At 41.8% G+C, this 16,902-nt stretch overlaps 1 protein-coding gene across 1 annotated transcript in view; it reads right to left on the bottom strand.

Annotated features, from left to right (window-relative positions):
• The window catches only part of ZNF827 (zinc finger protein 827), a gene marked incomplete at both ends in the record, with an annotated part of 111,464 nt that overhangs the window by 65,177 nt on the left and 29,385 nt on the right, over positions 1-16,902 (bottom strand). Inside the window, one exon of the mRNA XM_080638951.1 lies at positions 13,287-13,459. Coding sequence (XP_080495077.1) covers positions 13,287-13,459 — 173 coding nt within the window. The remainder of the gene's footprint in view (positions 1-13,286; positions 13,460-16,902) is intronic.

Below are 16,902 nucleotides of genomic sequence, written 5' to 3'. Positions count from 1 at the left end.
AAATTAGGTTGGAGTTTCCCACGTTGTAGATTTGGCCTGATTAATTTTCTATATAGTAAGAGGAATTCAGTCATAAGCTTGTATCCAGCACCTCTCCTCTGAAGATGGGCTTAGAGAGTTGGGCTTGTTAAGCTTGTAAAAAGCAGGCTCCAGAGAGACCTTACAGCAGCCTTTCAGTACTTAAGGGGGGCCTACAAGGAACCTGGAGAGTGACTTTTTACATGGGCATGTAGTGACAGGACAAGGGGAGATGGCTTTAAACTGGAAAAGGGTAAATTTAGAGTAGGTATTAGGAAGAAACTCTTCACTATGAGGCTAAGTGAGACACTGGAAAAGGTTGCCCAGAGAGGCTGCGGCTGCTCCATTCCTGGCAGTGTTCAAGGCCAGGTTGGATGGGCCTTTGAGCAAGCTGGTCTAATGGAAGGTGTCCCTGCCCATGGCAGGGGGGTTGAAAACAGACGATCTTTAAGGTCCTTTCTAACCCAAGCCATTCTATGATTCCCATCTCTCATACACACGACCTGAATTCAGATCTGCTAAAATGTGAAGCAGAGACGTTCCTCTTTCAATTCTTTTCTCTTTCAGTGAATACGTATTTCATTACTGCTATATAACTTTTCATCTGCTAGTTTTTCAAGGGCTCTGGAGATGAGGTACTAAACAAGCAGAAGGCAAGAGAGAATTTCTCTTGGCCAGCCACTTTACAGAATGACATTCTCAGTATTGTATAAACATGACATTTACAGACAAAGTAATTCTGGAATCTTATAATTGCACCTGACAACAACAACAAAAAAATAGAAGCTAATGCTAACCTAAGTCAATTTTAAAGCAACAACCTTGCAGAAGAATAGCAGCACAATTAATTCTAAATATTAACAGGTTGCAACAGAAATATCAACCAGATTGACTGTCTACACTACTGGAAACAGGATGGTCTGTGAGAACAGAAGTATGTAAGCACTCTTCTTCATCAGGAGCACCAAGATGTACTAATGGTAGCAAGCACTCTCACCATGGCAACTTTATCTCTTACACCCACTGAGATTCTGCCTGCCAGGGTTTCTCTCCAGGATCCCCTTCAATCAACATTTCCCTGCCTACATATTTAACCACTAGATGCCCCTTAGCCCAATCAATACTATGACTTCTGAAGGCTGCCACTGCTGCAGTCAGGCGGTAAGGCCTGTGTGGGAGCCTACTATGTATGCCTACCATGCCACCCCTGCAGTATCTTTTGAGAATGGATGAGAATAGGGGAGACTGATTCATCTGATTCGGATTTTTCTCCTCCCAAAGACAATAGCAGGATCACCAACGGATTTCTTCTAAAATAAAGTATGTTTGCAACTTGCAGCCAAGGAATGACAGAATTCAAACTCAAATATTTAGAGTTTTAAACGGGAGAATTTTAGATCTATCAAAAAATCAATATGAAACAACATCAAGTCAAATATTTAGCCTTCTATGGGTCCAGTCCCACCATAAGGTTTAAATATATTTTTTTTAATTATCAAAAATAATATTTTAAAATTTGAACACCATTAGAATTAGAAGCTAAGAATTAAAGTCCCATTAAAGGAAAAAAATCCCTTATTTACTCATCTGACAGCAACTAAAAGAGCCAAGAATTGCCCTTCTATGCTATTTGGAGGGAAAAGTCAAGGCAGCAACTACTTGCTGCAGAGTAAGAGACAAGAAACCCTGTGGAGCTACACAAAAAGCCACAGCAGAGATCCAGGTCACACAGTGTTACAGTCAAAAAAGCTGCCTTCTTCCTCCATGAGACAAGAGAATGGCTCCTACACTGTGTTAATGCTGCACAAACCATCAGATATCCTCTTCAGACTCAACTAGACTGTTCCTAGAAGAACCACAGGTAGAAGGAGACATGAGGGCAGTTGACAGGTTTTCTGCAACATCGCAGCATTAGCCAAGATGCTGCCAGATTTGGATCTATGTGGATATGATATGATATGTGCCTATGTGTCTATGGGGATATAATAGGTATCACAGAAACATGGTGGGATGGCTCCTATGACTGGAAGTGTTGGAATGGAAGGTTACAGGCTCTTTAGAAAAGACAGGCCTGGCAGGCCTGGCAGGCCCCCCCCTGGCAGGGGAGGGGGAGTTGCTATTTAAGTTAGGGATAGGCTGGAAAGTATGGAACTCTGTCTGGGGACGGGTGAGCAGTCAAAAGAGAGTTTGTGGGTCAGGGTTAAAGGGAGAACAGCTATGGGGGACATTACTGTGGGGATCTGTTACAGACTGCCTGATCAGGAGGAATCTGTGGATGAAGCACTCAACAGACAGATAGGAACAGCCTCACGCTCACAGGCCCTTGTTCTCATGGGGGACTTCAACCACCCTGACATCTGTTGGAGTGAAGGTACGGCCCGGCACAAGCAATCCAGGAGGTTCCTCAATTGTGTGGAAGACAACTTCCTTCTGCAAGTAATAGAGGAGCCGACAAAGAGAGGTGCCATGCTTGACCTCATGCTCACCAACAGGGAAGGCTCATTGGAAATGTGATGCTCCAGGGCAGCCTTGGATGCAGCGATCATGAGATGGTCAAAGTCGAGATCCTCAGGACAGTGAGAAGAGCGTGCAGCAAGCTCACTGCCCTGGACTTCAAGAGAGCAGACTTTGGCCTCTTCAGGAACCTGCTTAGTAAGGTTCCATGGGATATAGCCCTAGAGGGCAGGGGGGCCCAAGACTGTTGGTTGTCATTCAAGGATCACCTGCTCCAAGCTCAGGAGTGTTGCATCCCAACTAGAAGGAAGTGCAGCAGGAGGGCCAGGAGACCTCCTTGGATGGATAAGGAGCTGCTGAGGAAACTTCAAGGGAAAAAAGAGGCTTATAAAAGGTGGAAGCAAGGACAGGCGGCCTGGGAAGAATACAGGGATGTTGTCCGGGAAGCTAGGGACCAGGTGAGGAAAGCTAAGGCCCAGTTAGAATTAAACTTGGCTAGGGATGTTAAGGATAACAGGAAGGGATTCTATAGTTACATTGCAAATAAAAGACAGACTAGGCAGAACGTGAGCCCTCTCTGGAAGCTATCAGGAGACCTGGCTCCCCTGGATTTGGAGAAAGCTGAGGTTCTGAATGACTTCTTTGCCTCAGTCTTCACTGGCAAATGCTCTGACCACACCACCCAAGTCTTGGAAGGCAGATGCAGGGACTGTGAGAATGAAGACCTTGGGCCCACTGTAAGAGAGGATCTGATTCAAGACCATCTTAAGAACCTGAATGTGCACAAGTCCATGGGACCTAATGAAATCCATCTGCAGGTCCTGGAGGAGCTGGCAAATGAAGTTGCTAAGCCACTGGCCATCATATTTGAAAAATCATGGCAGTCAGGTGAAGTTCCCGATGATAATCCCCATTTTCAAGAAGTGGAAAATGGATGACCCAGTGAATTACAGACCAGTCAGTCTCACCTCTGTGCCTGGCAAAATCTCGGAGCAGATTCTCCTGGAAGGCATGCTAAGGCACATGAAAAACAAGGAGGTGGCTGGTGACAGCCAGCATGGCTTCGCTAAGAGGAAATCCTGCCTGACCACTTTGGTGGCCTTCTATGATGGGGCTACGAAACTGATGGATGGGGTAGAGCAGTTGGCATCATCTACCTGGACTTGTGCAAAGCATTTGACACTGTTCCACACAACATCCTTGTCTCTAAATTGGAGAGACATCAATTTGATGGGTGGACCACTTGGTGGATAAAGAACTGGCTGGATGGCCACATGCAAAGAGTTGTGGTCAATGGCTTGATGTCTGGCTGGAGACCGGTAATGAGTGGTGTCCCTCAGGGATTGGTGTTGGGACCGGTCTTGTTCAACGTCTTTGTCGGTGACATGGACAGTGGGATTGAGTGCGCCCTCAGCAAGTTTGCCGATGACACCAAGCTGTGTGGTTCGGTTGATACACCAGAGGGAAGGGATGCCATCCAGAGGGACCTTGACACGCTTGTGAGGTGGGCTAATGCCAACCTTATGAAGTTTAACCATGCCAAGTGCAAGGTCCTACACCTGGGTCGGAGCAATCCCAGGCACAGCTACAGGTTGGGCAGAGAAGAGATTCAGAGCAGCCCTGCAGAGAAGGACTTGGGGGTGTTGGTTCATGAGAAAATGAACATGAGTCGGCTCCAGTGTGCGCTCGCAGCCCAGAAAGCCAACCGTATCCTGGGCTGCATCAAAAGAAGTGTGACCAGCAGGTCGAAGGAGGTGATCCTGCCCCTCTACTCTGCTCTTGTGAGACCTCACTTGGAGTATTGTGTGCAGTTCTGGTGTCCTCAACATAAAAAGGACATGGAACTGTTGGAACAAGTCCAGAGGAGGGCCACGAGGATGATCAGGGGACTGGAGCACCTCCCGTATGAAGATAGGCTGAGAAAGTTGGGGCTGTTCAGCCTGGAGAAGAGAAGGCTGCGTGGAAATCTCATAGCAGCCTTCCAGTATCTGAAGGGGCCTTATAAGGATGCTGGGGATGGACTCTTTGTTAGGGACTGTAGTGATAGGACAAGAGGTAATTGGTTAAAACTTAAGCAGGGGAATTTTAGATTGGATATAAGGAAGAAATTCTTTACTGAGAGGGTGGTGAGGCACTGGAATGGGTTGCCCAGGAAAGCTGTGAAAGCTCCATCCCTGGTGGTGTTCAAGGCCAGGTTGGACAGAGCCTTGGAAGGCATGGTTTAGTGTGAGGTGTCCCTGCCCATGGCAGGGGGGTTGGAACTTGATGATCTTAAGGTCCTTTCCAACCCCAACCTATTCTATGATCTCTCTGAATTATGCTACAACAAACCACAGTGCACAACCTGCTCATAGGAATGGTCATTTCAAAATTCAACAAACCCACTTTTTGACTTATGTCAGAAACATTTAAGGACTTCTCCCTTCTGAATTTATTTCATTTAATTTTGGATATTCTCCTTGACTGTGCAAAGTACTTGCATCATCTTTATTTTAACCCTACAGGCTTCCCGGTCTCAATACTTTATGGTTCTACAGTTTTTTCAGTGTGTTCTTGCTATGACATATGCAATAATTTTCAACAGAATTATACGCTTGTCCTGGATTCAGCAGCAGCAGTCGTTTTTCTCAGTCTTAGTAGTTGGTGCAGTGCTGTGGTTTTGACTCTCAGCCTGAGAACATTGCCGATAAAACCGATGTTTTTAGTTGCTGCTCAGTAATGTTTACTCTGACCAAGGACTTTGTGAGTCTCATGCTCTGCCAGGGAGGAGGGGAAGCCAGGAGGAAGCAGAGACAGGACACTTGACCCAAACTAATCAAAGGGGTATTCCATACCACAGCACGTCATGCCCAGTATATAAATTGGGGGCAGTTACCCAGAAGGGCTAGATCGCTGCTTGGGTGAGGCTGGGTATCGGATGGTGAGCGGCTGTATTCTCTTCCCTTGTTATTTCCCTTATCATTATTATTATTGGTGGTGGTAGTAGTGGTTTGCGCTATACCTTAGTTACTAGACTGCTCTAATCTCAACCCGTGGGAGTTACATTCTTTCAATTCTCCTCCCCATCCCTCCGGGAGCCGGGGACGAAGCAGGGGGAGTCACAGTATCACAGTATGTTAGAGATTGGAAGGGACCTCAAAAGATCATCTAGTCCAATCCCCCTGCCAGAGCAGGAACACCTAGATAAGGTTACACAGGAATGTGTCCAGGCGGGTTTTGAATGTCTCCAGAGAAGGAGACTCCACAACCTCCCTGGGCAGCCTGTTCCAGTGTTCTGTCACCCTCACTGAGAAGAAGTTTCTTCTCAAGTTTAAGTGGAACCTCTTGTGTTCCAGTTTATACCCATTACCCCTTGTCTTATCATTGTTTGCCATTGAGAAGAGCCTGGCTCCATCCTCATGACACTCCCCCTTTATATATTTATATACACTAATAAGGTCCCCCCGCAGTCTCCTTTTCTCCAAACTATAGAGACCCAGCTCCCTCAGCCTTTCCTCATAAGGGAGATGTTCCACTCCCTTAATCATCTTAGTTGCCCTGCGCTGGACTCTCTCCAGCAGGTCCCTGTCCTTCTTGAACTGAGGGGCCCAGAACTGGACACAATATTCTAGATGTGGTCTCACCAGGGCAGAGTAGAGGGGAAGGAGGACCTCTCTCGACCTACTGACCACCCCCCTTCTAATGCACCCTAGGATGCCATTGGCCTTCTTGGCCACAAGGGCACAGTGTTGGCTCATGGTCAACCTGCCATCCACTAGGACCCCCAGGTCCCTCTCCCCTACACTACTCTCCTCTCTAACAGGTCGTTAGTCAGTGAGTGGCTGCGTGGTTCTGGGTTGCTGGCTGGGCTTAAATCACGACAATGCTCCTTACAAACTTCAGGACTAGTTTGAGCACTTGGGTGATAATTATCTATTAGCCATTTCTTTATTCATTTCTTTCAGTTTCTCTTGCTGCCTCCTCATTCTCACAAGACACAACAAAAAAAAAAAAGGCCATTTATCTTCTCTATCACATGCATTATTTTGATCACACCTCACACCTTTGATCACACCTCTCTCACCCTCCTGGCAGTCTCATTCTTTTCAGCTTCTTTCTTCCATAGGAGCTCTTGCCATCACACTAATCATTTTGATTGCCAGCTTTTAAAATCCGTACTATCTCTGACACGTCTTTTTGACGCAGTGACCAAAAGTGAGTATTGTAAGTGGCAGCACACCATATGTTAATAACAGCATTGTAATATTTTCAGGGTTATTTCTGTTTGATTCTATAGACATTCAAGTATCTAATGTACTTTTTTAAACCACTGCTCCACATGCTAAGAAAAGGCTTTCATTGAACTGACTACAAGGATTCCCAGATTATTTTCCCTGAGTAGTTCATTATATCAGACAACCAGGTGCATTATTAGACTCTTGTTTCCAATGTGCAGTACCTTGTATTTGTCAGCAATAACTTTATTTGCCCCTTGTTGATCTGTCAGACAGCCTGTTTTTGTTCCCTTTTAAGCTTTACCTTTTCAGATTTTGATTCATGCACACAATGTTGTGTTGTCTACAATTCTCTTACCCACAGACATCATTTTGTGCAGATCACATTTGCTAAAATACACACAATTCCACTTAGTAATGGAATATCTCTCTGTTAGCCTTCTGTCACGCTTAAAATTGCTAATTCCTGCCTACCCTTTGTTTTACTGTCTCTTGGTGAATTTCTAATTTGCCATAGTACATCACACTGCTTAATTTATTTGGCAGCTTCTCAGCGAGAAGCTTTGCCAAAGGCTTTTTTAAAGACCAAATAAATTTCAATCGATTCCTTAAGTCCATGATTTTCCTGACATGCTCAGAACATCTGAGTAGAAAAACCCATGATTTTCTTTTACAGACACCATATGCCCCTATCACATCATTCGTATCACTGTGGGGTTTTTTTCTGTTAGGTTTTTACTGACATAGTAATGTTTCTGGTATCATAAGCAGTTTCTTAAATCAACTTTTCATACTTAGAAGCAACAGCCCTGCTGATTTACCCACCAAATAACATCCTAGGAAGTACACACTGGCCCATACAGATGTACCACAGTTACAAATACATGTGATCCCACCTAACAGAATACAATGGCGAGTAGGGTTGAGAGAAACAGCAGCACCTCCTGCAATTTTGTATTACTGGTGAGATAGATATTTTCTTTTCCCCTTCCTTAAAGTTGGGGTAATGCTTTGCACAGACTCCCTTCTAATTATGAGGCACAGGAAAGGAAGGATTGGCATCCACCTTTTGTTTATGGAACTTAACAGGGTTTTGTGCTGTTATTTTTTAAATAGTCAGAGTAAGATGAAATGTTTTTTCTGAGAACTTCCATCTCTAAGCAAAATCAGAGCATGAGAGGATTGGGGTGCCGAATCCATTCACTGCTATATTTGCTTCTGGCTACTCAGTCGTTGCTTTCTTTTTGTGACCTAATTATCACTCTTTTCTTTGCCTTCTATAGGTTTTATTTTTCTCACAGACTTTGAAGTGGATTAACATTTCCACGAAGGGCATCTGTCTAAGCAACTACTACAATCAACAAATACTACAACCTGGCCGTGCAGCTATACCTGCCTACCCACTGATCTTTTTTGGGCTTTGATTTTTATTTTCTTTTTCTCTTAAATCTCTTTTAGTAAAATGCTGCCTTCTGTGACTGCATTAGAGTACACTTGAGAGGTCTCCATTCTGCATCTATCATGTGCTCCTCTGCTTTTTCATTTCATGCTCATTTCTCATAAATTCCTTCATTTTAAAAATATTGCACTTTCAAAAATTTAGTGCTATGGTGCTAGTTTCGATAGGATCCTTCCCCTCAGGACACATACATTATTTATACACTATTTTCTTTTTGAAACTATTTCTTTGCTTTGCTTGAAAGCAAAGGGGGGAAAAAAAGCACCTCTGCAGGGCTGGACTAGGCATTTACAAAAAAATTTTGGGTTTTTTTCCTTTTATCTTTAAGATTTAAGGTATCGTTGCATATCCTGTCTTCTCCTTGTCTCATATGCAAAAAGTGCCAAGATCAAAAAACAGATATTTGAAGTCATTTGTGGTACCTGTCTGAGACTCAGGGCACAGACTTCACTTGTTGAAAAGCTGTGCAAGTTTGCATTACCTCCTGTCGGCTGATGGAAGGTAGTGGAATCACAGGTGCCTCCCAGGGCTCTTTAAGTTTATCTAAACCAAAGCAAAAATCCTCCCATAAAATACAGTCAACCTCCTTCTCCCTCCTTCATCTAGTGAAGATGCTTTAAAATAACCTGTCCTGTACTTCATCAAAATGGATAAGGAATACTTATTCAACTGTCCAACCCTACGCGGAAAAGAAAGAGGGAAAAGCAAATTACTAAGGGGTAGTGAGCATCTAGTGACATTCTTCAGGGCCTTTTCTTATTCCCACTGTCATGTAATTCATAGCCTCTCCCTAATCAAGAGGCTGATTAGAAACCTCTTCATATCACATAGGACCATTAATTTGAGATCGCACTACATGGTCCCTCTTCTTAAGCAACAGAAGCAGGAAGATTCCGTGGTTGAGCATCACATGACCTGCCTGCCACTAACTAACTTATCTGTTCGGCTTAATCTTCTCTTTCCTCATTTTCTGCCATAACACCATGCTTCAGCATGCATCCGCAATGCCAAACTTTTCCACTGCTATAATAGCTGGCTAACCCATTTCTGCTTGATGTTTATATAGCAGCATAAGGAACATTTATAGGTATTATTTTTGGCCATATGCTCCTCTTCCTCATTCCCCCTTCCAAGTGCTCAAGCTAATATCCCATTGCTTTCTTGGAACATATCTGCATGATCTCACAAGCCTCTCCCATCCACCAATTGCTGAGGATGATATGTGCATGATCCAAAGACACTAATTGGCCAAAGTCTGACTGATGCTTGTGGTATTGCTCCAAGGTAAATTTAACCCCTACTTCCCTACCAGGAAAAACAGAAAAGCCTGTGTGCATCTTGCTGAATTACACTGCCCTTTCCCGTTCCTTTTTGCAGAGGTACATTAAGATTCTCTCTCAAGAAGAAAACTATGTATTCCAACTGAATATATGTTCAGATAAACAGAAAGGAGGACTCAAGCATAACCCTTTCTGCATGCTTCAACAAGATACCTGTCTCAGTCACCCATTCTTTTTGTTCAGCTTCATTTTCAGTGTTCTCAGCACCTGTGGAAACCACACTATGATACCACAATCAAGTCCTGAGATGCTACCCCCAGATTCCTGGAAAGAAGGGCCAAAATTTACTGTTATGCATCTTCTGTAATTTGTCACCAAAACCACCGTACTGTGTCTATTTAAAGATTTTTCTGAGGTACCTATCACTGTGGAATCTAAATGCAACACAACAATTATAGGTAACACTGTGTGCCTTAAAAGGCACACAATTCATAAAACAATTCAGCCTCCCCTTTTCATTGTGTGTCTGTGTGGAAACTTCCCTTGTGCTTCCCTTCTTGCCTTTCTTCGCCTCCAGTCGTGAGCTGGTCCTGGCAAAGTGCCCTTGCTAGAAGAATGTTCCATCAACATGGTGGGTAGCACATGTAGGTCTGAATGTAGTTTAGGGCTGGAATCAATACAGCTCTCTATTAAGATTTTCTTTAGCAGGGAACAAGACACCGAAAATGTTGGCAATGTTGTATTCTGGGTCAATCAGTTTGACATGTTATAATTACCATAAAATTACACAGTATTTATATTATTTAGTTATTATTCATTAACCTAAAGATACACACAATAAGGAAGGACCATATGGACATGCACAAACCACTCATGAAAATTAAATCTCTAAATAACCAGTTTCAATGGAAAATGCCTACAAGAACCTAGAAAAAAGAGGAAGTGTTTCAGCTCTTCGCTATGCCGCCTAGGAGGAAACAAAGACAACCCTATTTGACTTTGAGGACTGCAGCTAGATAGAACACCTCAATGGGTTTTGCCTGTCATCCTTGTCAATACAACATAAAACCTGAAAACCAAAAAGCAGCCAAAAAGGAAAAAACTTGGCTTTTGTTAGTATCCTAGAATAAAAATTGGCTTATAATGAATGACAAACACCACCCTAACACCCTAATTTTGAGTGGCTTTTTGCTTTTGAAAAACATGTCTTCACCTGTAGCTGCAGTTGACTTATAGGCAGGGAGAGAAGGGCCGAGAGCTAAAGGCAGCTCTGCCTTTGTGGGTTGCCTGCCAGGAAGGAGATAAGGCCAGGTAGCTCCCAAAGGATTGTAGGACAATGAGGAGAACTGAAACACCTGACTGGCATAACCAGAACAATGCATGCTAAGTAGCTCCCAGCTGTGCTGTACCATGTCTGATATGTATTCATTCCATTTTGAACACTGTTGGCGTATATATATGTCAGTTATCATAATCTCATACCTATTTACATACAGATTTAAAAGCAGCACTTTCTTATAATGAGAAAAGAAATCTGGTAATGTTTTTTATTTTTAATCTTGTTATCAATTTACACTTTAACCAAAGGGAATTCAAATTACGTCTGACACTGTTGGACACATGACTAACATGCCCACATCTCATTCACCTGCTTCAATTTTGTGCTAGAAAATGTTTTTATGAATGGCCTACTTGATAGAGAAAAGTACTGAAATAAAGTACTGAAACCCACTGAAATAAAGGTAAAATATTATCTTTCAGATTCTTGTGCTTGTGATTTTTTATCCCCTATCCATGAGGTTATAGAAAGACAAAAGAGCAAATACAAGCCATCTATAGTTTAGTAAGATAACTGCCTTCATCTTAAATAGTGAGCAGTTTTACCACCGAAGACCACATATCATGACCTGCATGACTGGACTGCATTGACTCCTCATCAGACTTCAGATCTTATCTCCATAGTAAGGCTAAAGGAGGCTGTAATCTCTTACATTGTGTCAAGCAGCTCTAGGCCCTACTCTGACCTCAGTGACGATAGTGCTGGGGTAACAGTTGGACTTGATGATCTTAAAGGTCTTTTCCAACCTACTTGATTCTATGATTCTATGTCTAACTGAGCATTGCTTGGTAATAATTACTGTATTACCAAATAATTAACACTATGTTACACGTTTGTGCAAGGGCTCTGTTTTAAGATGATATCAGCTCAGTTGAGAGCAGAAAGGAGCACAAGGGCTTCACATAGCAATCAATTTGACAGCACACAGAGACAGTGAAAAAGTTTCTCATTTTCTTCAAACTGTGACCACCTATGGAAATCATCATGCTAAAAAGGAAGGGACAGGCCCTCAACTTGCAAATAATAACTCCAAAAAGGGGGGGGGGAGGAGAAAAAAAGAGGAAAATAAAGGCGCAAAGAACAAGAATTTCTGCAGGGAATAATAGGGACAGGGGGACAAAACAGGGGACAACAACAGGTCTTTGCCAGGCAATAGCAAGTTTTTAGGTGATGCGTGCTTCTTTTGCAGCCTGTCAATAACCAAAACCAAAAAAACTTTCTTATCATAGAATCATGCTATGTTCCCATTCCAGTTGCTCATCTACTCCTGTTGGCCATATGTGCCAATATATGTCAACATGGAACACCAAGTCCTAAAAGAAAGCCATAAACACCAAACCTACTTGCACCTAATAAGGATTAGCATGACACACCAAGGATGCCTGGGAATAGTGCACTGATCCATAGTAGGAGCATTAAGGGATAAGCCCTCAGACTTCAGGGGGATGATTTCAGACCTAGCAAAAACCTGAAATACAGCAAGATTTGCTTTTGAGATCAGTGGAATCATCTGAATCATTTCCATGGAAGCGAATAGCTACTTGGCTGAAGCAAGGTTAAAACTCCTGTTTAGTAATCTCAGATTCTGCAATAGCATATATAAAAGCTGAACAGTCATTCCTGTCCCCTTCCACACCAGTCTGATACTCTGTTACACCCATTTGTCTAAACCAGACAAAATACTATCTGTAATAAAACATTTCACTATTACAAAACTCAACTGCATTAACAGGGGAAACATTTTGCACTTTAGCTTCTTCATCCATGGGCTAATAGGACAGGCACCATTTTTACTTCATCAGTCATGTTCTATAGCTTGCAAGACCACGCACTTTGTATACTGCAACCACGTAGTACTTCAGCTAAGCAGGCAGAGAGTTTCTTTACATGTTTATACTTTTCTGTATCAACACAGATATTGCTTCCTTCAAAAGAACATCTTCAGTTTGAGCCTAAAACTAAGGCTGTTAAAAGCACCCTTTAAATATAATGGAAACACTTCAAAACAAAACATTACAGTATAAAATGTCTCTTTTTTTTTGGTTTGGATGATTCACTGGTGAAGTGCCTGCAGTTAAAAACTACAGCAGGAAGAAAGTTAAAACTGAAGGCCTGTCTGTGGAAAGCCATGGAGAGATCCCCTGCTAGTGCTGGCTAAGTTGAAATGCTCACTTAGTGTGATGCAATGAAATGCAGAGATACTAGCTGGCATCCTGAAAAGTAGCACTGCTGTGTTTGCACAGTGTCACACCTCAGCTAACAACCCCGCTTCTGGAGGTTCCAAGCCCAGAACTAAATCAGTCACAAACAGCTTTTGCTGCACCAAGTTGACATAACTCAAGGAAGTTTCCACGTTGCATAAAATGGAAAGGCAAGCAAAGGAAAAAAAGTTATTTATTTCTCTTTTCATGGTCTCTAACTGAAATAAAGGCATCAAGAGTAGTACGACTAGGGAAATCTTGTTCTTGCAAAGTCAAAACAGTTTTTTGACTGATGATTCAAGTGATTCAATCGTCCCTTACCTTCATATGTGATTTGAGATTGTCCTTGCGTGCACAGCGAAATGGACAGAGTGGACACTGATGACTTTTCAAACCTGTATGAATCACCATGTGTCGTTTCCAGTAACTCTTCCTCTTGATAACCAAACCACAGATTGGACACTGGAAAGGTTTTCCTCCTTCTTCTTCTGAGGCTTAGCAGAAGGGGGAAGAAAAAGAGAGGATGCTTACAGCCACTTGTCAAATACTTTCTCCTTGTAAACATAATCAAGATACTATTTTTTCAATGCTAGAATTTCATCTGCAAAGAGATACATCAGTTAAACAACAACACGTACCTGAAATTTCTCTGTGTGTGTGTGTGTGTACCCTCCGCATATCCCTTTTCCCCTTAATCTAGTTATTCTCCCTCTTAAAAAGGTCGCCATAACTTGTAAAGGTTAATGCCCAAAACATCCTTTGGCTAATCAGGAGGGGATGCTACTCTATCTCACCTGGTCCTAATGGTCCGTATAATTTAACTAAACTGAGATGGATGTCTCTCATAATCATCACTTTGCAGCTTCATTTCCTATCAAAGGCCGGTTATAACAGGGTATGGAAAATATGCTTAACTGTCAAAAAATGATCCATTTCCATATCTGATGGTCAGCCAGCAGGGGAGCAGGATATAAAGCATAGAACAATCCACAACTTAACTGAAAGGCTTGCTGGTATTGCATATCAGATATATTGAACTACAGAAGTGAATGACTTCAGAACAACCTGCTGTTGAAATCGTTCAGTTATGGCTCAAGCAGATACTGTTGCAACTTCAGTCATCAGGGTTTTCAGGTCATGGGTTTTCTTCTGCTCCTCTAGTTGCCAGGGCTTTAAACCTACTGCCTTCCTAAAATGTTTGCACTCTGCTTTACTGCCCAATTTACCTAAAATATGAAAAGGATTTGGTGACATTTATCAAGCAAATGTCAATGTCACTGAGTGTGGAACCATTGCAAGTTTGAAGGAAAGAGAAACCCTTGCTGCTGACTTCACACAACTAACCAGCTATTCATTCTCTCACCACAATTTCCTCTGCTTATTGTAAAGAAAGGCCTAGTGTTACCGTGAAACTGGAAGCCTTTTACTCACTGTGAAAGACTATTTCCAGATATCCAGAACTCAGCAATGTGCATCCTGCTATTTAGAAATTCTCTCAGAATATTTAATCTCATTATTATCAGTTATTTCCTACTGATAAGGATATGGCAAACATCGAATTCTCTTGATGAGGAACTAAGTGATAAAAACCTCCAGAAAGATTTGTCACATCCTAAAATCTAATTCTTGCTATTAGGTAGGAAACAAAAACACTGTAATCTAACTGATTAGGTTATCATTATGTAAGTACAAAAAAGTACACATTGTCAAAGCATGCACTTTTGCAAGTTCAGAAATTCTTGTCATGAAATATTCTATCACATTCAACGTATTATCAAATTGTTCCACTCTCTGCATCTCTAAAGACCAATGCTAAAACACCAATGCTAAAATTGCTTGTGCTTCAGTTTTTAAGTATCTTTACTCAATTGTTCACACAAGGCAGGAGAAAGACAAACCGCAGGAAAAAAAAATGCTTTCGTAGCATTTTTACCTCCATTTCTTTTCTTCCTATCATATCTTTTCTCCTGCCTCCAGCTATCATCACAAAGGATGCAGAAAAGAAAAGTGTAACAAGCTAATACCTGTTTTCCACCCCAATAAAAATAAAACTGCAAACAGGATGGATCAATAGTAATTTAGCACATTACAAAATATGAGAAGAATTTGACTGAATGCATGTGACTTCACCAGTAACAATGACAATGGCGCACAGGAATTATGTCAATGTTCTCCAAAGCTGAACCATCTTAGCTCTTAAGTATACTACAGACCTCAGCACTAAGAAAGAAAATTATGGGCTTCAGCTTTTCTTCATCTATATTGATGTCTATTTTATGTCACATGGTGCCAATTAGTTGGAAAGAAATTACTCCAGTGAGGAGAGAATCAGCCAGTGCTTTCCAAAGAAGCTTCAGGAACAAAATTGCAAGCATCACAGGCAAAAAGTTACACTAAACCAGCATTCAGTCAGTAAAAGAAGGGTCTGTCATGCACACTTTCTAAAGAACTTTAACAGAGATTCCAGGCCACCTCTTAAATTTCATCCCAAGCACATGAGCATTTTATAAATTGGCAATATTAATAGATTGATATAAAAGTCAGTCTTCTCTGGACCACTTTACTATAACCTACGCAAGTAATGATTAGGCCCATCAAACCTGATGTGCAGTTTCAGAGGTGACTATGCTCTGATAACCCATGCCTCCAGCTTCTTGCCCGAAATAATTCTGAGCAAATATTCTGAGCAACATGGTGGACAGAAGAGCAGCAAACATACCCCTGTAATTAACTTATTCCTCTTCAAATAGCCTCCACCTTTGATGTTCTTTACTTGTCCACATATAACTAATCTGAGTATTGATCTCATAACCAAAGCTAGATGTTGCTGGTGGGTAAGTGAATCAGACTCATAACAACAAAGCAAACTCACCAGTGTCTTAAAAGTTTAAAGTGTGAGAAGGGACCCCCCCACACACACCTCTCAAGCTACACCTACTGGGAATAGGTGTCTCATTCTTAGAATGAGACAAAAACATAATGGCTCAAGAAGCAATCACACAGACACAAAAAGAGAAAATATTATAAAATGAAAAACTATTTTTTGCTTTTAGTATCATAAGGCTGTAGGTGCAAACGGAATCAGGAACATGTGACACTCACTTCCATGGCAAATATACACACGCAGCTGCTCTACTCAGCCTGTACAGGAGTGAAGTCTTCAATCAAAGGTCACTGAACAGTGACCTCTTTTTTGCAAGCTGCACTTCTCCACATTTGAAGGGACCAAGGAGTCTAGCTTTCCATAATAAACATCCAGATATGCTAACCAACAGCTTGCTTTTTAGTTTCAGTTATTTAATTATTTAGAAAGGAAAAACTTAGTAGCATATCAGAAAATGGACTTAAAGAACTTTTGTTATGAACTATAACTATAGTTACTATATACACTATGACTTTTGCTTGGATGCCAACTGCCATTGGCTCAGTGTGCATGAATTGAAAGAAAACAGCCTTCCTCTTGGGGTACTAGTACCATATATTATAAAAAATGAGTAGTTATTCCTTGTTTACTAAGGACCTGAGGCAGTCAGCCCCCATTGTTATGTTTTAGCAGCACAGTATGCTTGGGTCTTCAGCAAAGAGAATATTTGCTAGGAATTTGCTGCATCAGAGCTAGTGTATAAAGCACCAGTACTACCAGCACACTTGCAATCTGGTACAGAGCACTCACCGTGTATAAGCTGTACAGAGAAATCTCACAGTTTGTTGGACAAACACAGAACCTGGATTTTACTACAACTATCTACTTTTTCACAGTAAGAACTTATGTTATGAACAGCTTTTTCTCCCTCAGGAAATAAACTAATAACTTCAGATAAATTTTAACCTTACTTCTTTCCTATACATTGCTGTTTTTCTTATATGAAGGCCAGTCTTCACAGGGAAAGTTACATTAAATTAATGCGTACAGTCACACCGGTGTAGCCAGTGTGGA

Source organism: Psittacula echo (genome assembly GCF_963264785.1).
Source record: "Psittacula echo genome assembly, chromosome: 1".
Taxonomy (NCBI): Eukaryota; Metazoa; Chordata; class Aves; order Psittaciformes; family Psittacidae; genus Psittacula; species Psittacula echo.
Note: the sequence above shows the minus strand (reverse complement) of the source record. Positions and strands in the feature narration are given on the sequence as shown.